This window comes from Eurosta solidaginis, chromosome 2 (assembly GCF_040869045.1).
Source record: "Eurosta solidaginis isolate ZX-2024a chromosome 2, ASM4086904v1, whole genome shotgun sequence".
Classification (NCBI taxonomy): Eukaryota; Metazoa; Arthropoda; class Insecta; order Diptera; family Tephritidae; genus Eurosta; species Eurosta solidaginis.
The window spans coordinates 224194824-224221469 of record NC_090320.1 but is presented as its reverse complement, the minus strand read 5'-3'; the positions used below and the strand labels follow the sequence as shown (position 1 = coordinate 224221469).

The following is a 26646-nucleotide window of genomic DNA, read 5'->3' as shown; positions in this document are numbered from 1 at the left end:
TGCCTAGAATAAGAACTGAGTTCGCCAAAAGGTCTCTTGAATATTTAGGGTATAAAATGTATAATGAGTTACCTTCTGATTTGAAAGACTGTGAAAATATTAGTAAGTTCAAAGAAAAATTGTTTTTATATTGTACGTCACTAAATGTGACATGAGTAGTTATGTTTAATTTCTTATTTTAACCTAAACTAGGTCTTAAAGACCGTAATAATAAATAAATAAAATAATAAAAATAAATAAAAATAATAATAAATAATATGTACTAGAGCATACGATATTTAAAATTTTTTTTCCATCTTACGACCGATAGATTTAAACTTTAAGTCTGAAAACAAATGGTCTGGATTTTATATAATATACCCACTCACCAGGGTAGGCACCTTGTCGTTGGTGTGAGGGCTTAGCCGAACTCCACAGCGCCCGACTATAAGACGGAGCTATTTTGGACTGGCATCTACGCCGTTTCGCCTCACAGGAGGGCGGCGGGATGTCGGTGACCAAGAACTGCCTACCCCCTAATCCAGGGTGTTATGGGACCGTGCCTAATGGACGATTCGCAGCCAGGGGATAAATTCGGCTGTATTCTAACGGAGCCTTCCCGATACCGGGCCACCTCGGGAAGTATTGATGACCTTACCACAGTAAGGGGCGCTGCTGTGGCGGACGGTTCTTTCCCCGTATATAATACTGGACCGCTGAGCCCGCCTTGTCGGGCAGGTGGTCGTACGACCAAGATGAACGACTCATTAAGTAATTTTAATAAGGACGATGATAAGAGGACTGAGTCGCAAGCCAAGGACGACAAATACGCATTAAGCGATGCGTCGGCTCGGGGAGCGAGAGTAGTGCTGATGCAATAAACTCCATTTTGGAAAGGCACACAATTGAAAACGGAGTAGAAGAGTGGAGAAGGGTACGGAGCAGAGGAAGTAAAAGAGCTCTCTCGCATTACCGTGGAGCGCTAAGTATTGTCCAACGCCTGGGAGCAGTGGTCGACTCAACAGAAGTGGAGATTGAGCGCTTGGAATGGGCCCATGAGGCAATAGAAGTAGGTCGAAGGCAGTTCAAAAGGTTTGCTGCGATAAACCCTCGGTTCTGCAACCGGTACGAGGATGAAGAATTGTAGAATGAAGAGGCAACGTTCGGCGGAAGGCTTAAAAAAAATGAAAAACCGGGCAATAGTTTATGAAATATAAGCTTTTAAATTTCAAAATTTAGTAGAATTGCAACTTAAGCACCGCACCTAAAATTCGGGTCGCACATGTCAATAGGGAAACCAAAAGACGCGTATTTTAGTCAAGATCCAGAATCCAAAAGCAGAAGTTATATTTTTTAACCGTTTAAAAAATATTCGCGAAAATCCTGTATTATTGTCGCTTTTTTCGCATATTGATCAATTGATGCATTTGCATCTTAAAGGGCCAATTAAACTTCCTTAAACCTAATGCCATAGTCGTAACCATACCCATTTCCATAACCATCACCAATGTGATCGATTAATGGTGCGTTAACCTAAAAATCGTGAAAATTTCATAAAAATGAAGAAAGCGCAAAAAATTGCAAACATATTCCACAGAAAATAAGTCTCTTAGCCATAACGTATCCAAAACAATGAATAAAATCTACAAAATGTTATTAAATTCAGCAACTCAAATATTTTTAGGTTACGGATATGGCGAGAAACCAAAAACCAAGTCGTTGGCTATGGTATGGTTATGGCGTTAGCGTTGTGCTGTTGTAGCAGTGCTTCGGCCTGTAAAGTGGCATACCGATGCCACTCGCTTTTGGCAATTAGCCCAACGCACGCCCACACAAACGCACAATAAAAACTATTTTAATTTTTAACTTTAGTTTCTTTTTATTTAGTTTCACTTTTTCGTTTTTTTCTAATTTGCGCGTCGGCCGGTTTACTTCAAACTCTACTCAATACTGAAAAACTGCTGACGCTTCAAAAGCAGCTTTGCCGGTATGCAAAAGTGCATAACGGGAAAATCGTATGATGCTATAGCTAGTATTGGGAGATTCAGCCAATGGGGTTGAATCTCCGCGTCATTCCACTCTAACATTTTAAGTGATGCCAAGTGTTAATATGAGTGTTGCATCTTTTTATTTATTAGAGGAGGAGTTGCCAGACTTAAAAGCAGTAACCCAATTTGACACTACAGGCTCACCCAACAGCTGCGACCGATCACAAATTGTCATCAATATCCTCTAACGGGAGTCCAAGGAAACTTGCTGTTTCAACAGGGGTGGACCATAATGAAAGGGGTATTAGAGGCGTTGGTTCCATATTACTGTTAAAGAGATGGTTGGTGTCATGTGGGGACACATTGCAAGCGGGGCATACATTTTGTATGTCGGGATTGATTCTGGATAGTTTAACCTGTTACAGTATCCAGAACGCAATTGAGCCAGAGTGACTCTCGTTTCCCTGGGGAGTATGCGTTCCTCTTCCGCAAGTTTTGGGTACTGTTCTTTGAGTACTGGAATCACCGGGCAATTCCCGGCGTAAAGGTCCGACGCCTGTTTGTGGAGTTCGTCAAGGACCTGCTTGTGTTTTTTTGCCTCATACGGCTGAGTTCCCAGGTGCCGTATTTCCTCAAAATGCTAACGGAAATGACTCCTCAAGCCCCTAGGCGGTGTTGGCTCATCAATTAGATGTCTGTTGGGATACCCAGTTTTCTGGGTATTCAACAGGAACTGTTTGGTTAGCATCTCATTTCTCTCCTTGATGGGGAGTATTCTCGCCTCATTATGTAGATGGGGTTCTGGGGACATAAGGAGACAGTCCGTGGCGATTCTGAGAGCAGTATTTTGGCAGGCCTGTAGTTTCTTCCAGTGGGTAGTTTTTAGGCTTGGCGACCATATAGGGGACGCGTAGCACGCAATCGGCTGGCCAATTGCTTTGTATGTGGTAATGAGCGTTTCTTTGTCTTTTCCCCAAGTACTGCCAGCAAGGGATTTGAGGATTTTGTTACGGCTCTGGATTTTTGGAACAATTTTGGCTGCGTGCTCACCAAAATGTAGATCCGGAACAAACGTCACACCCAAGATTTTGGGGTGTAGGACAGTCGGTAGCGTAGTGCCATCGACGTGGATGTTCAAAATTGTCGACATTTGGGACGTCCATGTTGTTAATAAGGTCGCGGAGGATTTAGTCGGTGATAATGCGAGGTTTTGCGAGGCGAAAACACTGGAGAGATTAGGGAGGTAGCCGTTTATTCTGTTGCAAAGCTCATCGATCTGTGGGCCAGGGCCTGTGGCCATTATTGTGCAGTCATCGGCATAGGAAACGATAGTAACTCCTAATGGTGGCGAAGGTAGCTTAGATATGTAGAAATTAAACAAAAGTGGGGATAAGACACCACCCTGTGGCACCCCTTGTTTAATTCTTCCTGGTTTCGATGTTTCATTTCTAAATTGTACCGATGCCTGCCGACCACCCAGGTAATTTGCGGTCCACCTGTTAAGACATGGTGGAAGGGTAGACCCTTCCAGGTTTTGCAGTAACGTGCCATGCTTGACCGTATCAAAAGCTTTTGATAGGTCCAGCGCAACGAGTACTGTTCTATGGTGGGGGTTTTTATTTAAACCGCAATTTATCTGGGTGTTGATGGCATTTAGCGCGGTGGTGGTGCTATGGAGTTTTCTTAAGCCATGCTGATGAAGGCTAGCTGCAAATTTGCTTTGAAGTAAGGGATCAAAATGAGTTCAAGCGTCTTGGCTACTGGCTATGTTAGCTGGTTTCCCAGGCCATTTTCCATTTTTCGGGTATGAAAAAGGTGGAAAGAACAGCTTGAAAACATGTGCTAAATATTTGAAACCCTCTTTCCCTAGGCTTTTTAGGCATGGCTATGCCGTCTGGGCCCACTGCTTTGGATGGTTTAGCATGACCGATGGCATCCTCAACCTCTTTGGCGGTGATGGTAATTGGTGACGCGCTGAATTTATGTTTATGTGCGTGTCTGTTGGCCCTTCATCTATCTTTGTCGAATGCATTATATATTGTCGGCAGAAAGCGCTCGCGCATTTTTTCGCAACCGACAGCACTTTATCGCCAAAGGCGATGGAAACTTTGTCATTGTGTCTAGACGGATCCGATAGGGACTTTACGGTGGACCAAAGTTTACCTACACCGGCAGAGAGGTTACAACCGCTTAGGCGCTCCTCCCATTTCGCCCGCTTGTGTTCATCCACAAGCAATCTGATGCGTTGGTTTATATTGTAGCATTATGCGTCATGCCCACCTATGCAATACATTTGCGGCATTACGCATAATGCTACATAGGTGGGCATGACGCATAATGCTACAATATTCCTTATTTGGGGGTCGCCGGGATCGAGCTGTCTTATAAGGTCACGTTCTCTCGCTAAATTTGCGGCCTCCGCCGGGAAGTGGGCCGAATTTGGGGAATTCTACGGGCGGGAATGAAACGTGCTGAAGCGGATTCAATGACCCTGCGGAAAGCACGCTCCCTTTGGCGGGCATCAGTTGGGATAGGGAGGGCAGCAAAGCAGTTGTCTGTAAAGGATTTGTATTCGTCCCACTTTCCTTTTTTAAAAATTATGGAAGTGCGTTTTTCTGTGATGATGATGTCGGCGGTACGCTCGAGCGAAATACATAAGTATAGGCAGGTGGTCGGATGCCAATGTTACCATTGGCTGCCAGTTGATGCAGTTTACGAGTTATGCCCTCACTATTGAAATATCCGACGAACTATGACAGCTTCCTACCATACGTGTGGGGGCGTCTCCGTTTATTGTGCAGAACGTCGTTTCTTCTATTTGATCCGCCAACATCTTACCCCTACTGTCCGCCCGCCAGTTTGAATGCCATAGATCGTGATGGGCATTGAAATCGCCTAATATAATGCGATTGTTGCCAGTGAATAAGGCGCTGATATTAGGGCGGTATCTACTGAGGCAACAGGTGGCAGGAGGGATGTAGATGTTGAAGATTTCTAGGTTTGCATCGCCTGACCGGACAGATAAGTCTGGACGTTCTAAGACACTGTCCCTGCGGTCGATGTCGGCATCAAATATATGATATTGCACAGAGTGGTGTATGATAAACGCGAGGCCGCCTCCATTTCCGCTCTCATGATCTTTTCTGTGAACATTATACCCAGAAAAGGTCTGCAGTGAAGATCTTGCTGTGAGTTTAGTCTCTTGAATGGCAGAAATGCGGATGTTGTGCCGCTTCATAAAATCGAATATCTCTGTGATCTTCCTAGTTAATGCATTACAGTTTAACTGCAGAAGTCTGAAGTGCATAGGGGGAGACGTGGCCACTCTGGGAGTAAGTGACGGGTGACTACGCCTGAGTTGTGGAAGGATAGGACGCAACTGCTGTTGTGGCCCTGGGACTGGACGTCATTGGGTAAGCATTGGGGTACCTTGTGTATTTGGGTATGCGGCCTGGCAACATGGCGCAATGAAACACGTCGAGGGGATGCCGTCCCGGAGACCAGAACATCTAGGAAAGTGGCACCGTCCATGGCAGGAGTTGCATTGTCGCTAACATATATATTCTGTGCTGGAAAACGGTGCAAAGGGAGGTAGTAACTAAGAGTCTGTTTCCCTGACCTACACAATTGCTGCCGGAAAAGAGGGAGGAGAAGACGGGGGCAGAGGCTGATGCTCGGTTTTGTTTCCTACTCTACTACGGAGATTGTAGGTATGAGTGGGAGCCGCCGTAAGAGTTGGTGACGCCGTGGGGCGCCAGCAACAGCGGGTACTTGTTGTGGCTTGCTGAGAAGCGGGGCTGCTGGAAGGTAGTTGGGGGCGCTAAGGCGCAGACTACGGGACGTCCTAGGGTGTGAACAGCAAGGAGCCACAAAATATTTATAGAAGTTACGTGGACGTCTGGTTTTGGGATCTAGCCCAGAACAACCTGTCCGATGCAACCATCCCTTACACGAGACACACAGACAAGAGTATGACCGTCCTAAAAAGATTCTTTTCCGGCAGATGCAGCAAACCATTCTCAGGACCGGGGTCGGGAGACGGACCCGGATTGGGTTCGATACCTCCTCGGACAAGAGAATATGGAGCAGTCCCGCTGTAAGGAGCTGCTGGGAGGATGACAATTTGTGGGAGGGACGCAACAAATTAAATGGGGTTACGCTGAAATGGTAGTCATTGGTGGCGAAAAATTCCGAGTCGCTCCGGTACATAGAACCGACGGCCTTGGGAAGCGGCGTTAGCGTTATGGTATGGCACCATTAATCGATTACTTTGATTTCCATAGGGTAGGTTTGATCAGTTGTTTTATCTGGTTATGGTTTAATGGATATAAGTCACCATTAATTGACCCTTAAATCTCTATCCGTTTCTGGATCGTGCTTCATTGGAACGCGAGGTGTGTTTTGGAGTTGTTGGTGATGTGCCATACAATCCTCACAGTAACTTTCCTATCTACCATTAAGTAATTTTTTTTTGCCTTTTTTGTTGATTAATATTCTGTCGCTCAAGTTTTTAAACTATTAAAATAGAAGGGGAAACATGGCTTTTCTACGTGGTTCACTGAATTACGTGTGGTGCACGACTAGTGTGTTGGGAAAAGGAGCAACTGGGTCAGTTTTCCAGGTAAATATTTAGTACTTACACCAACGCTATAAAAATATGAACAATAGTTGATCTTTGCTTTGTTAAAAGGGAGTAAACAAAAATACTGGCGAATCTGTAGCTGTCAAAACATTTAATCCTTACAGTCATTTGAGACCGCCAGATGTTCAAATGCGTGAATTCGAAGCACTAAAGAAATTGCACCATGAAAACATAGTCAAATTACTCGCCATCGAAGAAGATCAGGAGGGTAGAGGCAAGGTGATTGTAATGGAGCTATGTACTGGTGGCAGTCTTTTTAATATACTGGATGACCCAGAAAATTCCTACGGTTTGCCAGAGAATGAATTTCTCTTAGTATTAGAACATTTATGCGCTGGTATGAAGCATTTACGAGACAATAATCTTGTACATCGTGATCTCAAACCAGGAAACATAATGAAATTTATATCGGAAGATGGACAAACAATTTATAAATTAACTGATTTTGGTGCAGCACGTGAACTTGATGATAATCAAGCATTCGTATCATTATATGGCACTGAGGAGTATTTACATCCGGATATGTATGAACGGGCGGTGCTGCGGAAACAAATTAATCGTTCATTTACAGCAAATGTAGATTTGTGGTCTATTGGAGTTACACTTTATCATGTTGCAACGGGAAATTTACCTTTCCGTCCATATGGAGGACGAAAAAATCGAGAAACAATGCATCAAATTACTACAAAGAAGGCTTCGGGTGTCATTTCGGGTCAACAACTATCCGAAAATGGTCCAATTGAGTGGTTAACAACTCTGCCACCATATTGTCACTTATCAGAAGGGATAAAAACATTAGTCACGCCGCTGTTGGCTGGTTTATTGGAAAAGAATCGCGAAAAGACTTGGTCATTTGATCGTTTCTTTCAGGAGGTGACTTTAATTTTGCGCAAAACCGTTTTGCATGTTTTCTTCACAAATCGTACTAGCTCATTGGAGATTTTTCTCGAACCTGAAGAGCAAATTGAACATTTCCGCGAACGTATTTACCTACAAACTGAAGTACCCGTTGAAAAGCAGTTGTTATTATTTAATAACGAGCACTTGGAAAAGAAAGTAGGTTCCTCTACTGTATGTAAGTAAACAAGATTTCATAATACGCGTCATTTGGAATATATAATATTTCAATTTTATATTATAGCTAAAGCATTTCCCACTACTAAGACGGAAACACCAATATTTTTATATAGCAGTGATGACAATAATGTACAATTACCACAACAACTGGAGTTGCCTAAATTTCCAATTTTTCCTAACAATGTGTCGGTTGAAAATGATGCCAGTCTTGCTAAGGTTATTATAACTACAATTTATATTATCACTATGATAATAATAATGTGTTCCAACTGAGGCCTTCAAGAACAAAGGCACAAAAAAAAAAAGTAGTAAAATCCTGAAACCCTTTCGTTTACTTTATGCTACAGCTTCATTCCTTATTTGAAATAAATTTAAAAAAATCAAAATATCGCAACCCAAGCAATTAAAATATAAGAAATTTTATATATCCATATGAAAATTGATTTCTTATTGTTTTTCCACCACACCAGGCTGCCTGCAGTGTTGGTCACGAATGCAAGCGACGCATTGATACTTTAACTTCTACGGATATATTAATAAAACGCGGCGTAGAGCAGTTTATAGCAATGCTGATTACAACTATAACTTTGTTGCTAAAGTATATAATTTCTTTTGTACATTTGAGCCATATAATGTCAATAATTTTTTTGCTAGAAAAACCAAGCATTTAGAAAACCTATTAACTACAACACTTGATTATGCGGATGCCGTAAAACGCCTTGCTAAAGTAGTAAGTTTACTAAGACTAAGATACGTATAGTGGTCTGATAGTCTGAGCTTTTTTTGAGTATTTAAATAAAAAAGGCTCGATTAAAATTAATAAAACAAACATCATTGAGTATCTAAATCCGAAGTTAGACTTAATCATTTTCCAAAACTTTTTATTTTAATGAGAGCTGTCATGATAGAGTTTTATTTGTGTACTTTAGAACAAGCCTGAAAATGAGCTTAAACCCATACTCTCTACACTATATGATCTTAAACCAAATTTCGATGATGCTGCCGATGTAATAACGCAAATGTATAAACATTTTGTTGTCGAAGATGCACTAAAGTATGTACAAGTGAATTTATTGAATTTTCAAAGATGTGCTAACTTTTCTCAATCAATGCTTCTGTAATATCAGCGATCAGTGGACTTCGTCTCTGCATGGAAAACGCTGCCCTTGCCGTACTAGAGCGAGCCCACAAGCTAAGTATTTGGTGGAACGGTTACGTGATTCATGGCAACATTTGCTACGTGATCGGGCTACACGCACACTTACCTACAATGATGAACAATTTCATGCTTTGGAAAAAATTAAGGTAACTATATTAGTTCATTATAATTCAAACTCCAATTATGATTTTATGCACTGACCGGGATATTTAAGCCTCACTGCGAGAAACTCGGAATGTAGGACTACCTTCTTCCATGAAGGCCTACCCACTAAAACCTAACCTCCCACGGGCCGCGCAAATCCCCGTACGTGGGACCGCGTTTAGCATTACTTCGGGTATGGGTGCGCGCTACGTGAGCTCTATGGCACGCTAATGGGCTAGGCGTCCGTCTTCTCGTTTACTGCTAAGTATATGCCTCACATATGTGCTGACCGTATCCCATCTGTCTCTTCGACAGGTCATGTTATAGATGACACTACCCGGGGATAGGTCGCCAAGTACCTCTTCTACCCTCCTTTGCTGAAACTCAACTGGTTGGTCGACTAATAAGCGAAAATCAATTTGTTATACCATTATTAGTGTTGACTTTGTGTTGAGCTATGAATAGCTTTACATTTGATAAATAAATTGCCAAAACCTGGTTCAATTAGTTTAACAATTTATGCAATATAACAAATTGACAAAATTTCGCAGTAGAGCAGTTAATTTCTTACTCTAAATTTATGTCAATCACAGGTGGATCGTAATGGTAAGCGCATTAAAGCGTTGCTATTGGATGACGTTAAACCAGCTGTTGCACAAATGGCCGAATGTCTAGCCGATTGGTATAAACTAGCGCAAACTGTTTATCTTAAAACGCAAATATTGGAAAAGGATGTGCGTGACTATGAGCAAAAATTGAATCATATACGTGACGAACTGTATCACCTAAAATCGGCAATAAAATCCGATGTAAACTCAAAAGTGATTACCAACAATAATAAGTTGGCCAGAAATATGCAGAGAAATCTTATAAAGGTACTTACATATATGTATATGCACTTGGCTTTTGTTTTTACTTCCTTTATATTAGGTCAGTTGAATGTTTGTCCGCTTTTCGTACAAACCTGGCAATCGATTTTTAAGTAACTTCTCATGGAGCTAAAAACGTGAAACTTTACACATAGGTTAGAACACCGTGACAATGCAACAAAAGTAAAAAAAACCGTTAGGTGGCGCACGGATCGAAATAATTAGATAAGAATTTGAAAATTTTCAAACCAGCTTTTAACCAACTTCTCGATGAGCTAGAGACTTGAAATTTCAAACTTAATTCAGAGGTCGATGACAGCCGACGACACGATACAAAAAGATTCGCTAGAGAGCGCACGGAATGAGATATTTAGAAAAATCGTACGAAACGGAGGGCATTTTGGGATTTATTTTTATGTAAGTTGTCATTGAGCTACAACTGTAAAACTTCATAGATAGTATACGACGCCGAAAAAATTTAAGAAAAGGAGAAAAAATTCCGTTAGGTGGCACACGGCTCCAAATATTTAGATAAGAGTTTGGAAATTTGGTGTTTTGAGATCGATTTTAAAGTAACTTCTGATTGAGCTACTACCATGAAACCTCAGAGACAGGTTAATGATGTTTTCTTTTCTACACGAAAATGTCGCCTTCACGCCAATCCTTCAAAAAGTTGTGTTCTGTTGTAAAATCAGCTTAGCCTCAACAACCTACCCCTAAAAATAGCCCAAAATGCAACATTACTTGCCCTCGCTGCCATTGGCGGTGCAGAAAACAGCCCTGCCAATTAGCTGATGAATCACACGAAGCTGAAGCGAATGCTATATATGTACGTATGTGTCGCATCATGCCTCACTCAAAAGCAATTTGCGATCACAGTTGACAGCGAACAACCACACGAGCCCCAGCGGGTTAGGGGGTAGGAATATCCGCGGTAGGTATGCCTGTCGTAAGAGGCGACTAAAATACCAGATTCAAGGGGCTGTGTAGCGCAACCCTTCACGTTGCCAGCGCAATATATAGCTTCCCCAAACCCAATTGTCAACCTCACCTATCCGCTACGAATCCTGTTTCACTAACAGACGAGGCTCTGGCGACCCTAAGCTCCTCATGGAACTTGGGGTTGGGGAGAGAGGGGATGGCCTGAAGGTTTAATGTGGCCACATAAATCGTTCCCGAGATGGTCGGGCTAGCACCTTAATGGTGCTGTGGTACCGGGGCCTATCGGATCTGTATCCGGCAAATGATCATCACATCGATAACACTCCCCAAAGCCTTCGGGGAGCAACCTTATCGCTACAACAACAAGAACCCCACGAATTGCATTTTTTTGTAAAAATTGTTACAATTTTTGTTCTTTTCAAGTCATGCAGGGTGGCACTGAACATTTTAAGTGGCTAAAATTTCACAGGGCGAAGTGAGAATCTTAAAAATGTTTGCCCCTGAAAGTGGCGACATTTTCGTGTAGAAAAGAAATCACCATAAGACACCGTGACAAAGGTAAAAAATTCCGTTAGGTGACGGACGGATCGAAAAAATTAGATAACAACTTGGAAATTTGAATCCGGGTTTTAAGTAACTTCTCGATGAGCTAGAGGCTAAAAATTTAGAGCTTAATTCAGAGGTCGATGACAACCGATTACACAATACAAAAAGTTTCGCTAGGGGGCGCACGGACTGAGATATTTAGAAAAATCAAACGGAACGGAGGGAATTTTGGAACAGATTTTTATGGTTCTCATTGAGCTACAAGGGTAAAACTTAAGAGATAAGTTAAGACACCGATAAAATATAAGAAAAGGAGAAAATAAAAACAAAATAAAAAAATTGTAAGCCATTCCTTTATATAAATGGACAAAAATCAGAGAAAAATTTCTCCCATATAAAGGCATATTCTTGCTAAACTTTGATTTTTAAATTTTGACATAGAAATTGCAAAAATATTTATGAGAAGTAAAAATATAAAGGTAGAGCGCAATTGATTGACTAATAATATCTCCTTTCCTACCAATTTTCCAATCCAAGTAATGTGCGCTCCACTTTTATATTGTAACGAATTTACTGCAATTCCTCTTATTTGCAACCTTCTGCCAACGTTCGAATCACTAAACTGTTGAATAAATAACTCCACTATACAATAATGCAAAATGGCCTTTATTAAAGTACTTCACAATAACACTACTATTGCTCGCCAGATAGCGTCTTAAATCAAACTGATTGTCGTGCATCTACTGTTGCCGCCTTTTATACTGCCTGGTTTCCTCGTTACATATTTCTAGGCTTTTCTATTCTAGAATTTACTAGTTAGTTATCAGCTATAACTACGTTTATAGCTTCTCATATGCGCGTGTATATGTGAGTATACTTGCACAAATTATTGTCCTCTTTTGTGAGCATCTCAGATAAGATATATGCATGTGTTTGTGGGTCTCTTCTCCGCTGCTCGTATGGATATATGGGCAGGTATAATGATTGATTTGTTGATGTGCATACGAGTCACTGCTTAGTATCGGCTTAGAGATGATAGTACCCCTTAGTGTTGCTAGTATTCGTCACACTGCCCTCCACCTAAGTCTGATCGTCCCGATCATACAAATTTCCTGATCTAACCGCCGCTAGCATCTCCAAATGTACCACTCTTCTACTTCGTGGTTTCTCAATGGTTTGTATGCGGTAGATGGTGTCACTGATCTTCTTCACAACTTTGTACGGGCCTTCCCGACTGCACCGAAATTTGGATGGAACACCTTTCTGCCGGTGAGTGTTGTATAACAGTACCAAATCTCCGTCCAAGAAACCTTCCGAATTATTGTTCTCATCGTACCTGCGTTTCATCTTACTACTCATTATCCTGGATCGTACCCTCGCACTCTGGTGTTTGGCCAATGAAGAACTACTTCGCAGAGTTTGACCTTGACGGATTGACTTTGCATCATCAGTATAGTCTTAATGTTTCATAACAGTCGAGCGCACTGGCTTGAAACCACGCTTGCCTTCTTTCTGGAAAATTCTTTCAGTCGTTTTAGTGCGTCCATTAGGGTTTGTCAATGCCAGTATTTCTCTCGCAGGTACTTTTGATTTCGCTTATTTGGCCCGTTCGATCCATCAACCTTTACATTTGACTTTCGTGCTCTTTGTCGAGTGTCTTTTACCAGGATCACTGCTGAACCCTTTTTCCAAACTGAAGTTAAGTCGCACATCCTGGTTCTCATAGCGCATAATCCTTCTCCGCATATCCATCCTGATGTCATGGTCAACTAAGAAGTCAATTCCCAATCTCCGCCACAATGAATTTGTGTAGAACCATAACCTTCCCAATTAAGACTTCAAATATCACTTCTCCCTGAACTTGGTTATACTCGGCTGTGACCGTACGCAACCTTGCTCCAGGTAAGATTTTACTCTCCTGTTGACCAAGCCAGATCGGATTAAGGAATGAGATGCGCCCGTACCTACTGTCAGTACACGCTCCTTGCCATCCACATTCCCTTTGACGGTAAGACTGCTCGAGTTTCTTCCAATTTGCGAGATAGATATCACAGGACATTCAATAGCTGGGGCAAGTTTTCGTTCCTTACATTTGACACGCTCTTGCTCATCTCCTCCAGCTTTGCGTTTACTGCCACCCAAGTTGGAACTACCAGGACCAAGATCGCAATGACGTGCAATGTGACCGGGCTTCCCGCATTTGAAGCATTTGATAACTCTTTCACTCCGCTTTTGCGATCCTTTCAGCGCCTCCAATATTGCGTCTACCCACTCTGGCCTTTCTACTTCCACATGGCGTGCTTTGAAAACTGGCTTACACAGAAGCGAAGCAGTTTCCTGAATCAGAGCATGTGATACCGTTTCTATGAATGTAGGTTTTGGGTTTGCGTATATCGCTCGCTTCGTTTCCACGTCCCGTATGCCATTTATAAAGCTCTGGATTTTTACCTTTTCGGTATATTCCACGGGTGCGTCCGCATTCGCTAAATATGCCAGCCTTTCAACATCCGACGCAAACTCTTGCAATGTTTCACCAGGCCTCTGGAAGCGGTTCAGTAACTCCATTTGGTATATCTGCCTCCTATGCTCAGTTCCGTATCGTCTTTCTAGAGCGCCCATCAATGCTTCATAACTGTTCCGTTCGCCCTCTGGAATGGTTTGTAAAATCTCAGCTGCAGGCCCTTTCAATGCCATGAAGAGTGCAGCAACTTTATCTTCCGCATTCCAGTTGTTCACTGCTGACGTCTTCTCAAATTGAAGGTTGAATACCTGGAAAGGAACAGAACCGTCGAATGATGGTGTTTTTACTTTTGGATTGCTTGCTGAAACAGTTGGGCGGTTTAGTTGTAACTTCTCCATACGACCTTTTAACGCTTCTATCTCGGCATCAATTTTGTCCTCGAGTTGTAAAATTTTTGCATCCTGCTCTTCCAGTTTCACAAAGAGCTGCGATGATACCTGTTCCGAAATTTGTGCCGACATTTCAGATATACGTGCCTCTTGCGCTTCCAGTTGAGATGCCAAATATGTCTTTTGTTCTTCCAATTGTGATGTTATACGGGTTTCCTGCGATTCCAGTTGGGATGCCATATCGGTTGATATTTATGACGAAATTTCTGAAATGCGCGTTTCTTGTGCTTCAATATTGGATGTAATACGTGTCTCCTGGAATTCCAGATGGGATACCATATACGTCTTCTGTTCTTCCAGTTGTGATGTCATATATGTATTCTGTTCTTCCGTTTGCGACGACATTGATGTTACTGTCGATGTTTGTGCAGATATTGCAGCCAATATCATGTTCAAGTCTGTGCTGGTAACTGTCGGAAGTGCTTAAAATTTTTTTATTTAATTTTTTTTTTTTCAGGGAATATATATGTATTAGATTATTGATTAAAATATTTATTAAATAACTTCCCATGATTCCATCCCGCAATAACAATAGAATGCCGAAGTAATGCTGAAACTATCCCAGAAAAATGTGAAATTATCAGGAACCTGTTCCGAAAAAGTATCGAAATAAATGAACCCAAAAGCTTCCTAATGAAAGTATCCACAAAAGTACTCAAATAATACCAAAAACAACCCAGGAATTATACGTGGACCGTTTCAAAATGGTTACAAAGAGTCCATAGATGACCCTAAAACTATCCCCAATTGTTTCGAAACTATTCTAAAATAGATCCGACACAAATTCGGAAATGATCTACAAAACAGTTCTGAAATTATCCTAAATGTATACTTCGATCTATATGATCCATATATAGAATATTATTGGCCTAGCTGGAATTCCTGCATAATTTTAATGATTTATGAAAACGTCTGTTGTTGTTGTTGTAGCAGTGTTTCGCTCCATCCAATAGGTGCGACCGATCACAAATTGTCATCAATATCCTCTAAGGGGAGTCCAAGGAAATTTGCAGTTCCAACAGGGGCGGACCATAATTAGAGGGGTGTTAGAGGCGTTGGTTCCACAATACAGTTGAAGAGATGGTTGGTGTCATGTGGGGACACGTTACAAGCAGGACATATGTTTTGTATGCCGGGGTTGATTCTGGATAGGTAAGAGTTTAACTTGTTACAGTATCCAGATCGAAGTTGAGATAGAGTGACTCGCGTTTCCCTATGGGGTGTACGTTCCCCTTCTGCAAGTTTTGGGTATTGTTCTGTTAGTGTAACCCACTTTAATATGAAAACGTCTCGTATACAGGGACGGAAAATAATAATTATGTTTTTCTTCGGGGTCGAAAAAGTCCGGGTCAATAAATTGTCCTAGGTGAAAATGTTTGAGTTCTCAGGTATCCCTATAGCAATATCATGTCGACTCATGCATCCTTTTTATTTTTCGAACTTTTTCCATAAAAGTCCACATATAAAAGTAAAATATATATTTATATTTTTTTAGTCCGATAGAACTAGTTAAACTCGGACTTTTAAAAATAAAAGACCGGAAATAAATGTTAATTCCGGGCTTTTATTTTTTAAGGCCAAAATAAAAGTCCGGCTTGATAACAAAGAAACGGCTCATCCGAATTAAACATTTTTTTTAGCTTCTCCAACCTAATTGTCAACCTCACCTACCCGCGGCGAATCTTGTTTCATTTATTCATTATGTATTTATTTTTTCGGTGCATATTGGATAGGGCCCCGGTGGTGTGGTGGTAGTGTGCTCCGCCTACCACACCGAATATCATGCGTACAACTGGGAAAAGCAACTTCAAAAAAATTTAGAAACAAGTTTTTTCTGTTTTTTCTAAGCGATTTGGCAAACGCTCCGAGTGTTTTCCGCCATGAAAAGCTTCTCAGTGAAAGTTCATCTGCTTTGCAGATGCCGTTCGAAGTCACCGTGTCATCCCACCAATTTGTAGGAAAAAAATTAAAGGAGCAGGGCTCAAATTAAAAGAGAAGCTTGGCCTTAATCTCTTCGGAGGTAAAATTTTCTTTAATTTTAACTGAGACTAAGGAACGTAATAAAAGTAGAAAGTAGTACACGTTTTCTAGGTCAAATATTCAACACTCAGAGAACGGATCACTTTCCCAAGTAATATTCATTCAATTCTTCACTTATCGCCAAAAGTTAAACAGAAAATTGTTTCTTTTTAGTTAAAAATTCAACATTCTTGTCACGTTTATCAATTTTCTATTCAAAGATTGGTTACGTTTTACAAAACGGTGCAGCACCTAATATTTAGCAAAAAAAGTGGTACCAAAAGAAACGTTTCGACCTCTGTTTTTAGAATCCGAAACCGAAAATTAAAAATTTGAGTTCTGCCAAAACATATACATAAGCAAATAATGGGTTTAAATTTTCATGTGTTTGATGGATTTTGCCAGATTTGTTGTACACACACTAATGCAAAAAAGTATTCTACGTGGATATAATTTTGATCCCCATACCGATGTTGGACCCACCCAGGGTTATTTTTATACTCAGCGTGCTTTGCACACAGAGAATATTAACTTTGATTGGATAACGGTTGGTTGTACAGGTATAAAGGAATCGAGATAGATATAAACTTCCATAAATCAAAATCATCAATATCGAAAAAAAATTTGATTGAGCCATGTCCGTCCTTCCGTCTGTCCGTTAACACGATAACTTGAGTAAATTTTGAGGTATCTTGATGAAATTTGGTATGTAGATTCCTGGGCACTTATCTCAGATCGCTATTTAAAATAAACGATATCGGACTATAACCACGCCCACTTCTTAGATATCGAAAATGTCAAAAAACCGAAAAAGTGCGATAATTCATTACCAAAGACGGATAAAGCCATGAAACTTCGTAGGTGGGTTGACCTTGTGACGCAGAATAGAAAATTAGTAAAATTTTGGATAATGGGCGTGGCACCGCCCACTTTTAAAAGAGGGTAATTTAAAAGTTTTGCAAGCTGTAATTTGGCAGTCGTTGAAGGTATCATGATAAAATTTGGCAGGAACTTTACTCCTATTACGATATGTGTGCTAAATAAAAATTAGCAAAAAAAAATTTTTAAAGGTCAAATTTTAACAAAAAATTGAATATCTTTACAGTATATAAGTAAATTATGTCAACATTCAACTCCAGTAATGATATGGTGCAACAAAATACAAATATAAAAAAATTTCAAAATGGGCGTGGCTCCGCCCTTTTCATTTATTCTAGACAATACTTCTAATGCCATAAGTCGAACAAAAATTTACCAATGCTTGTGAAATTTGGTAGGGGCATTGATTCTATGACGATAACTGTTTTCTGTTGAAATCGGTTGAAGCCACGCCCAGTTTTTATACACATTCGACCGTCTGTCCTTCCGCTCGGCCGTTAACACGATAACTTGAGCAAAAATCGACATATATAATATTAAACTTAGTTCACGTACTTGTCTGAACTCACTCTATCTTGGTATACAAAATTGCCGAAATCCGACTATGACCACGTTCACTTTTTCGATATCGAAAATTACGAAAAATGAAAAAAATGCCACAATTCTATACCAAATACGAAAAAAGGGATGAAACATGGCAATTAGATTGGTTTATTGACCCAAAATATAACTTTAGAAAAAACTATGTAAAATAGGTGTGACACCAACCATATTAAGTAGAAGAAAATGAAAAAGCAGGGCGAAATCAAAAGCCCTTGGAATCTTGGCAGGAATACTGTTCGTGGTATTACATATATAAATAAATTAGCGGGACCCGACAGATGATGTTCTGGTTCACCCTGGTCCACATTTTGGTCGATATCTCGAAAACGCCTTCACAACTGAGGGCCACTCCCTTTTAAAACACTCATTAACACCTTTCATTTGATACCCACATCGTACAAACACATTCTAGAGTCACCCCCGGTCCACCTTTATCACGGAAAGGCGTCCACCTATAGAACTATGGCCCAGTCCCTTTTATAATACTCTTTAATACCTTCCATTTGATACCCATGTCATACAAACACATTCCAAGTTACCCTAGGTTCATTTTCCTAAATGGTGATTTTCCCTTATTTTGTCTCCAGAGCTGTTGTTGTTGTCTCCAGAGCTCTCAGCTGAGTATGTAATGTTCGGTTACACCCGAACTTAGCTTTCTTTACTTGTTATTTTGAAAATTTTGTGTACAAATATGTAACGAAAATCAACGTTCTTGTGAAAAAAAAAACAACCAAACGATCGTGAAATATGTTTTCGGCTATATTTTCATAGTTTTATTGTGAAAAAATTTGGTGAAAAATGAAATGAAGAAAAGTCAACAATAACATGTCAAACTTATTCCTTTTGTGGGCAATATTGGTCTCTCTTGCTATCGTTTGAAATTGTTTTTGCATGTTGACTTTCCGATAAAGATTCGTCAGTATTTTAAGCTTGGAATCCAAGCAAAAATAAAGTAGTGTCATATAGGTATTAGCAATATAGGAGTATTACATATATGCCTTGTATTTATTTCAATTTTGTAATTTTTTTTTTTTTATTCAGAAAATGCATGAACAACATGAAGGAGTTTTGCAAATAATGCATCAAAATGAAATACTTATAAATAAACTTAAGGAATTGGGCATTGATGCAAGCGGTGGTGCGATTTAATTTTAAGCACTTTTATTATAAAAAACTTGCTTAACTCATACAAATAAGCTAAGACTGTTAAAAATGATTAATTTGAGGGCTCACAATTAATGTCCCTAATATACATTTACTTATATGCTAAGCCATTAACAGGTAATACTAAGTAGTTTAGTCATAAAACAATTATTTTATATTATTTTCAAAAATTTTATATTTTAATTGTAATACATAATGCCAATTTCACACAGATGCTTAATGAAATAATTTGTCAGGTTTTCTACATTAAAGCCCTTATTGAACTCAATATTCCATACAAAATACAAGCTCTTAATCATACGAATGAATTAATGGAGTGAAAATGAAAAATCTGTCGGCTTTGTGTGGAGTTTTGAATTTCATTTCCCATTTAAAAATGACAACAAAAATACGAAATATAAAAAAACACGAAAAAATTCAAAATTTTATTTTCGCTGCATTTGCCGCAAAGATAATATGTGACCCGGTCTATGAAAAGGTGGCTTATGACTCGAAAAAAAACAGCTGTTAATAGCTGTTTCTCGCAATTTCTTTTTTGAGTCATAAGCCTCCTTTTCATAGGCCGGGTCACATATGACTATCGAAAAAGGCATATATTTGGTTAGGTGCAACATCTATGAGTAATTACGCATGCAATTTATTTTTATTGTCATTATAGTTAAAGAGGAAACGGCTACTATCTGTTTTAACTATTTTTTGTAAAAGCGTAATATTTGTTTGGGGCTGCTCACATATGTTCGCTTAATGAAGCAGGTGGCCCTGTGTGAAAAGGGAAATTCCAATAAATAAAAATGTGATTCGATTAAGTTTCTGTGTGAAATCAGTATAAGTATATACACTAGACTGCGTCGATTTATTAGCCGATATCGCGCTATCGATTTTTCGATAGGACTTGGGCTCAGGAAAAAAAGTTCCACTACGCATACCCAAAAAAAAAAATTTTCGAGCCTGCGAAATTTAATTTTTTTTACTTTTCTTCGACTTTGATTTTTAAGGTTTTTTTCATGACATACTAAAAGAATTTTCATTTATTTTAAATTTTTCATTTCATTTTTACCCTGTCCGACCCAAAAATGTCCGCTAAAAACGTTGGCGAAAACAGTTTAAAAAAAAAAAATTTTAGCGGACATTTTTGGGTCGGACAGGGTATGCATATGAAAATTTTTTAGTAGATCATGAAAAAAACCTTAAAAATAAAAGTGGAAAAAAAGTCAAAAAAATTAAATTTCGCAGGCTCCAAAATAATTTTTTTGGGTATGCGTAGTGGAACTTTTTTCCTCAACCCAAATGCTATCGAAAATCGATGGCGCGATATCATCATTTACAAATCGGTCTTGTTCGAGTTGCAATCCTAACACGACTCTTGGCTGTATTTTCTGAAAATACCATTCTTGCACGCTGGCCTAAAGCCACTCATTGCCTTTGCGATAATTGATGTAAGTAACTGCAGCAATTAAACAAAAGGCCGAATATCCTTAGGCTATATGCATAAAGGCAGCGATTTTCAATAGCAATCACTCAAAATTTCAATATAATTATTGAGTGATTACTATCAAAAATAGAATTGACTTTTGTCAAGAACTAATTCAACAATTTTTTTTGAATAAATTGTCTAGTTTGGAAGAATTCCTAGCATTGGAATCAAACAACCCCAGCCTTATATTGTTATGAATTTTGGGAAATCCTGACTATTTTGCAGCTTCTATTAACGTTCGAATCACTGAACTGTCGGATAAATAACTTCAATATTCAGTACGGCAAATGTTCTTTATTGAGACTACTTTGGGAGTAGTACTCCACAATTACAATTATCGCGTACTTCTCTAATGGCGTGTTTAAATCAATCTGATTCCTTGTTCCTCAGCGTGCGTTGATTTTCTACTCTGTTGCCTCTTTCGCATATTTCTCCTGAGGTCTAGGCTTTCCACGAACATGTCTTCTGGAACAGTTGAATCTCATACTTGGTTATTTAGCTATATACATGTAGTTTATGATTTTCTTGTGTATGTGTGAGTAATAGCTCCGACAAATAAGCAGTTTTTCATATAGATGAGTTTAACACAAGCCTATGCATTATGAGTAGGTTGCACGTATTTTTATGGAGAACGGTAGAATGAGCGACCTTGGCGCCATCTGATATTGAAAAGTTGCAATCTCCCAAATTTTGTTCCAAGCAAATCATAAGAAGAAGAATTTGACATTTGCTTTGGCTAAGGGTGTTGGCACACTTTGCAAGTGAACTTATTTTTCTCACTGGTTGGTATATTTTCTAACATTTTTCGCAATTAAAAACTGCAACATAACAATCGAATACGACACAAAATATGTTAGCAAGTATCTTTGTTGAATAGGGCTAATGTTTATACCAGTGCTTTGCGAAATTTTTTATGTGAATGGGCAAGGCGAAATAAACTTCAATTGCCAAGTCTGAAGTTCTTTCATATTTACAAACGCAACATCTTGCTTGATTGTGGCGATATTATTGGAATGCATAAGCTTGTGCTAAGCGCATCTTTATGAAAAATGTCATTGTGTCACGGCCTTTAAGCTGCTGGTTATGAGTATGTTGTGCTTTTATTTAGTAGCAGCATAGTGATGTATTAAAGTTAAAAAAATTTGCATTTTCAAAATAAATATTGAAGAGAAAAGAATTTGTGAAAAGAAGAAAGACTACGCAAAGCGAGTTGCCGACGACAAGCGACTTGGTGCCCGTATATTCTTGACGCAAAATAAAATATAAAGGCGTTACGGTGTATGAATTATTAATAAGCGTACTTAACTGTTTCAGTATCTAGTCGGTGGTTCTGAGATAGTTACTAACGTCCCGCTCTGCATCCGACTAGCACCACTTCGGAGGAAGTCATAAAATCTGTAATGCGAAACTGTCGGTTTGTGTGACTGCACCGTGTTTACTGCAGAGCTGCCAAAGACGGCTACTTACAACGAAATACTCTAAGTCCACCTCCATAGTCCTTTGCATCAAATTTATCGGTTGCTCGTGTAACAAGAAGACCCGTCATTCTTTAATTACTTTTTTAAATGTATGAAAACATTTGTTTGAAGCAGTTATTTTAGTTTTAAACTTATTTCGCTGATGAATTGGGGCCGGTGTTTTTTATTTTTGCAAAATCTAATTTTAAATCAAAGGAAATCTTGTTTTCGGGTTATATACAGCCTTCTTTCTTTAGACGTTACAAAACTCAACGATCTGATTTCAAAATAAATGGACATTTTCCCATTCGGTGGATCTCGGGGTGTACATTTGATGTATAACACTATCAACACTAGAAGGGTAAACTAGTGTGGAGTCTGAAAGATGTTTCTAAATTTCCGGTTGTATGTGTAACAAGTTAAAATCTAGCCTTTCAGATGCTGTAGAGATGAAAGTATTTTTTAAAATAAAGAATTTTGAATTGGCTGAAGTTTCATATGTAGCACTTGTGTTAAAGTGTACCAGACAAATTATTTATTTTTGTTTAAAACGAAACAAGTTTTTATTTAATAATTTGGGAAAAATTTAAACAGTAGTAGAAATAGGAAGCAATCAGTTTACAAATACCCGATAAGTACTGAACTGCTAATTCCTTAGAACATTTTTTTTTAATTTTATAGTGAATTTATTAACTATGCCTCGATCTATTAGTATGGCTGAACATTGAACATAGGTAATATTATAAAAACTGAGGACACCAAGAAATCTTGCACTTTCGTTAACCTATGAATATACGAAACCTAAACCAATTCTTTTTTTATACTCAGTTGAGCAGAGCTCACAGAGTATATTAAGTTTGATTGGATAACGGTTGGTTGTACATATATAAAGGAATCGAGATAGATATAGACTTCCATATATCAAAATAATCAGGATCGAAAAAAAATTTGATTGAGCCATGTCCGTCCGTCCGTCCGTCCGTCCGTCCGTTAACACGATAACTTGAGTAAATTTTGAGGTATCTTGATGAAATTTGGTATGTAGGTTCCTGAGCACTCATCTCAGATCGCTATTTAAAATGAACGATATCGGAATATAACCACGCCCACTTTTTCGATATCGAAAATTTCGAAAAATCGAAAAAGTGTGATAATTCATTACAAAAGACAGATAAAGCGACGAAACATGGTAGATGAGTTGAACTTATGACGCAAAATATAAAATTAGTAAAATTTTGGACAATGGGCGTGGCACCGCCCACTTTTTAAAGAAGGTAATTTAAAACTTTTGCAAGCTGTAATTTGGCAGTCGTTGAAGATATCATGATGAAATTTGGCAGGAACGTTACTCTTATTACTGTATGTACGCTTAATAAAAATTAGCAAAATCGGAGAAGGACCACGCCCACTTTTAAAAAAAATTTTTTTTAAAGTAAAATTTTAACAAAAAATTTAATATCTTTACAGTATATAAGTAAATTATGTCAAGATTCAACTCCAGTAATGATATGGTGCAACAAAATACAAAAATAAAAGAAAATTTAAAAATGGGCGTGGCTCCGCCCTTTTTCATTTAATTTGTCTAGGATACTTTTAATGCCATAAATCGAACAAAAATTAACCAATCGTTTTGAAATTTGGTAGGGGCATAGATTTTATGGCGTTAACTGTTTTCTGTGAAAATGGGCGAAATCGGTTGATGCCACGCCCAGTTTTTATACACAGTCGTCCGTCTGTCCTTCCGCATGGCCGTTAACACGATAACTTGAGCAAAAATCGATATATCTTTACTAAACTCAGTTCACGTATTTATCTGAACCCACTTTACCTTGGTATGAAAAATGAACGAAATCCGACTATAACCACGCCCACTTTTTCGATATCGAAAATTGCGAAAAATGGAAAAAATGCCATAATTCTATACCAAATACGAAAAAAGGGATGAAACATGGTAAGGTAATTGGATTGTTTTATTGACGCGAAATATAACTTTAGAAAAAACTTTATAAAATGGTTGTGACACCTACCATATTAAGTAGAAGAAAATGAAAAAGTTCTGCAGGGCAAAATACAACACCCTTAAAATCTTGCCAGGTATTACATATATAAATAAATTAGCGGTATCCAACCGATAATGTTCTGGGTCACCCTAGTCCACATTTTGGTCGATATCTGGAAAACGCCTTCACATATACAACTACCACCACTCCCTTTTAAAACTCTCATTAATACCTTTAATTTGATACCCATATCGTACAAACTCATTCTAGAGTCACCCCTGGTCCACCTTTATGGCGATATCTGGAAAAGGCGTCCACCTATAGAACTAAGCCCCACACCCTTTTAAAATACTCATTAACACCTTTCTTTTGATGCCCATATTGTACAAATAAATTATAGGGTCACCCCTGGTCCACCTTTATGGCTTACGGCGTCCATCTCGAAACGGCATCCACCTATAGAACTAAGGCCCACTCCCTTTTAAAATACTCATTAACACCATTCGTTTGATGCCCATATTGTACAAACAAATTCTAGGGTCACCCCTGGTCCACCTTTATGGCGATATCTCGAAACGGCGTCCACCTATGGAACTAAGGATTACTCCCTTTAAAATACTCATTAACACCTTTCTTTTGATACCCATATTGTACAAACAAATTCTAGGGTCACCCCTGGTCCACCTTTATGGCGATATCTCGAAACGGCGTCCACCTATAGAACTAAGCCCCACACCCTTTTAATATACTCATTAACACCTTTCTTTTGATACCCATATTGTACAAACAAATTCTAGGGTCACCCCTGGTCCACCTTTATGGCGATATCTCGAAACGGCGTCCACCTATGGAACTAAGGATTACTCCCTTTTAAAATACTCATTAATACCTTTAATTTGATATCCATATCGTACAAACGCATTCTAGAGTCACCCCTGGTCCACCTTTATGGCGATATTTCGAAAAGGCGACCACCTATACAACAACCACCACTCCCTTTTAAAATCCTCATTAATACCTTTAATTTGATATCCATATCGTACAAACACATTCTAGAGTCACCTCTGGTCCACTTTTATGGCGATATTTCGAAACGGCATCCACCTATAGAACTAAGGCCCACTCCCTTTTAAAATACTCATTAACACCATTCGTTTGATGCCCATATTGTACAAACAAATTCTAGGGTCACCCCTGGTCCACCTTTATGGCGATATCTCGAAACGGCGTCCACCTATGGAACTAAGGATTACTCCCTTTTAAAATACTCATTAACACCTTTCATTTGATACCCATATCGTACAAACGCATTCTAGAGTCACCCCTGGTCCACCTTTATGACGATATCTCGAAACGGCGTCCACCTATAGAACTAAGGCCCACTCCCTTTTAAAATACTCATTAACACCTTTCGTTTGATGCCCATATTGTGCAAACGCATTCTAGAGTCACCCCTGGTCCATCTTTACGGCGATATCTCGAAAAGGCGTCCATCTATAGAACTTAGGTCCACGCCCTTTTAAAATACTCATTAATACCTTTCATTTGATACCCATATCGTACAAACGCATTCTAGAGTCAACCCTGATCCACCTTTATGGCTATATCCCTAAATGGCGTCCACCTATAGAAATATGGCGCACTCCCTCATAAAATACTCTTTAATGCCTTCCATTTGATACACATGTCATACAAACACATTCCAGGGTTTCCCTCGGTTCATTTTCCTACATGGTTATTTTCCCTTATGTTGTCACCATAGCTCTCAACTGAGTATGTAATGTTCGGTTACACCCGAACTTAACCTTCCTTACTTGTTTTTTTTGATTTTGATACTCCTTGAGCGGAGTGAAGTGGCCAATTGTTTAAGCCTCTTAAACAGCCAGGTTGTCATGCGATTATTTGTGTTGTTGCCAGATCATTTTATATTTGAAACGCTAGCCTTGCCGTTCCTCAGATTATAGCTCATAGGATTGGCAGAGCCAACAATTCCTTATTTTTGTTGTAGCGACCGCGTCTACTCTTCCAAATGGACCTGTCCAATGATTAGGACGAGAGTCGCACACAGAATTGTAGACAATCGAATAAAAACGCGTGTACTAATATTTCGTTTGTATGTATGCTTCGACCGCGTCTACTCTTCCAAATGGACCTGTCCAATAATTAGGACGAGAGTCGCACACAGAATTGTAGACAATCGAATAAAAACACGTGTACTAATATTTCGTTTGTATGTATGCTTTATTGCTGCTAGTTGACCAAAGCAATATTGGACGAACTAACAGGTAATGCGCCAGTTACCCACCGACGTGTGCCGTACGTAAGGACGTTTGTCGTACGAAGCACGTTTGACCGAACTCTCAAGCCCGTAGGAATCAATGTGTGCGTCTGTGTACATGTACATAAGATATTTGTGTGTGTATTGTTTACAGATAAGCACTGTTGCCATTGACCATTTTGCATGTATGCTTATGGAAACATCAGCTTTTTCCAATTTAATTTTTGATATTGTAAAAGGCCGGAATACTATTAAATAAGTATAAATAGATTAAATATTTATAATCAGCACTTTTACATAATTATTTCGAATTATTTTCACAATTTTTCAAACTTTAATTAGGTGTTTTTGCATAAAATTGCAAACGGTCAAAAATTAGCGCACAAAAGTTTACTAGGCAACTCTGTCTAGTGAGAGAGCGATCAGATGACACGTTCTTACGGAAAAAATCAAAATTGTTTTGATTTCCACGTTCCGGGCTACGTACGTACGGGCGTTGCACGTCGGTGAGTTTTC

The 26646-nt window shown here is 39.1% G+C and overlaps 2 protein-coding genes across 4 annotated transcripts in view; one reads left to right on the top strand and one right to left on the bottom strand.

The window, feature by feature from the left end:
• Nucleotides 1-6361: 6361 nt before the first annotated feature.
• The window catches only part of IKKepsilon (I-kappaB kinase epsilon), a 51474-nt gene continuing 31189 nt past the window's right edge, over nucleotides 6362-26646 (top strand). Inside the window, exons 1-9 of one of the 3 annotated variants that reach the window (XM_067767128.1) lie at nucleotides 6362-6588; nucleotides 6658-7684; nucleotides 7751-7902; nucleotides 8157-8284; nucleotides 8341-8416; nucleotides 8616-8740; nucleotides 8814-8991; nucleotides 9583-9864; nucleotides 18799-23224. In XM_067767128.1, coding sequence (XP_067623229.1) covers nucleotides 6505-6588; nucleotides 6658-7684; nucleotides 7751-7902; nucleotides 8157-8284; nucleotides 8341-8416; nucleotides 8616-8740; nucleotides 8814-8991; nucleotides 9583-9864; nucleotides 18799-18906 — 2160 coding nt within the window. In that variant the 5' untranslated portion in view covers nucleotides 6362-6504 and the 3' untranslated portion in view covers nucleotides 18907-23224. Of the gene's footprint in view, nucleotides 6589-6657; nucleotides 7685-7750; nucleotides 7903-8156; nucleotides 8285-8340; nucleotides 8417-8615; nucleotides 8741-8813; nucleotides 8992-9582; nucleotides 9865-9919; nucleotides 10200-18798; nucleotides 23225-26646 lie in introns of those variants that run through there. The other 2 variants (XM_067767130.1, XM_067767129.1) reach the window with 2 other exon arrangements.
• Nucleotides 11910-25691, bottom strand: LOC137240633 (uncharacterized). The gene is made up of 2 exons (XM_067767131.1): nucleotides 25667-25691; nucleotides 11910-14678 (listed from the first exon to the last, which is right to left on the bottom strand). The coding sequence occupies exon 2, from the start codon at nucleotides 14434-14436 to the stop codon at nucleotides 13192-13194; it is 1245 nt and encodes a 414-aa protein (XP_067623232.1). The 5' UTR covers nucleotides 14437-14678; nucleotides 25667-25691; the 3' UTR covers nucleotides 11910-13191.

What these genes read in the sequence shown, in the direction of transcription:
- LOC137240633 (XM_067767131.1), bottom strand. Translation starts at nt 14,436, where the DNA reads ATGGCATCCCAACTGGAATCGCAGGAAACCCGTATAACATCACAATTG.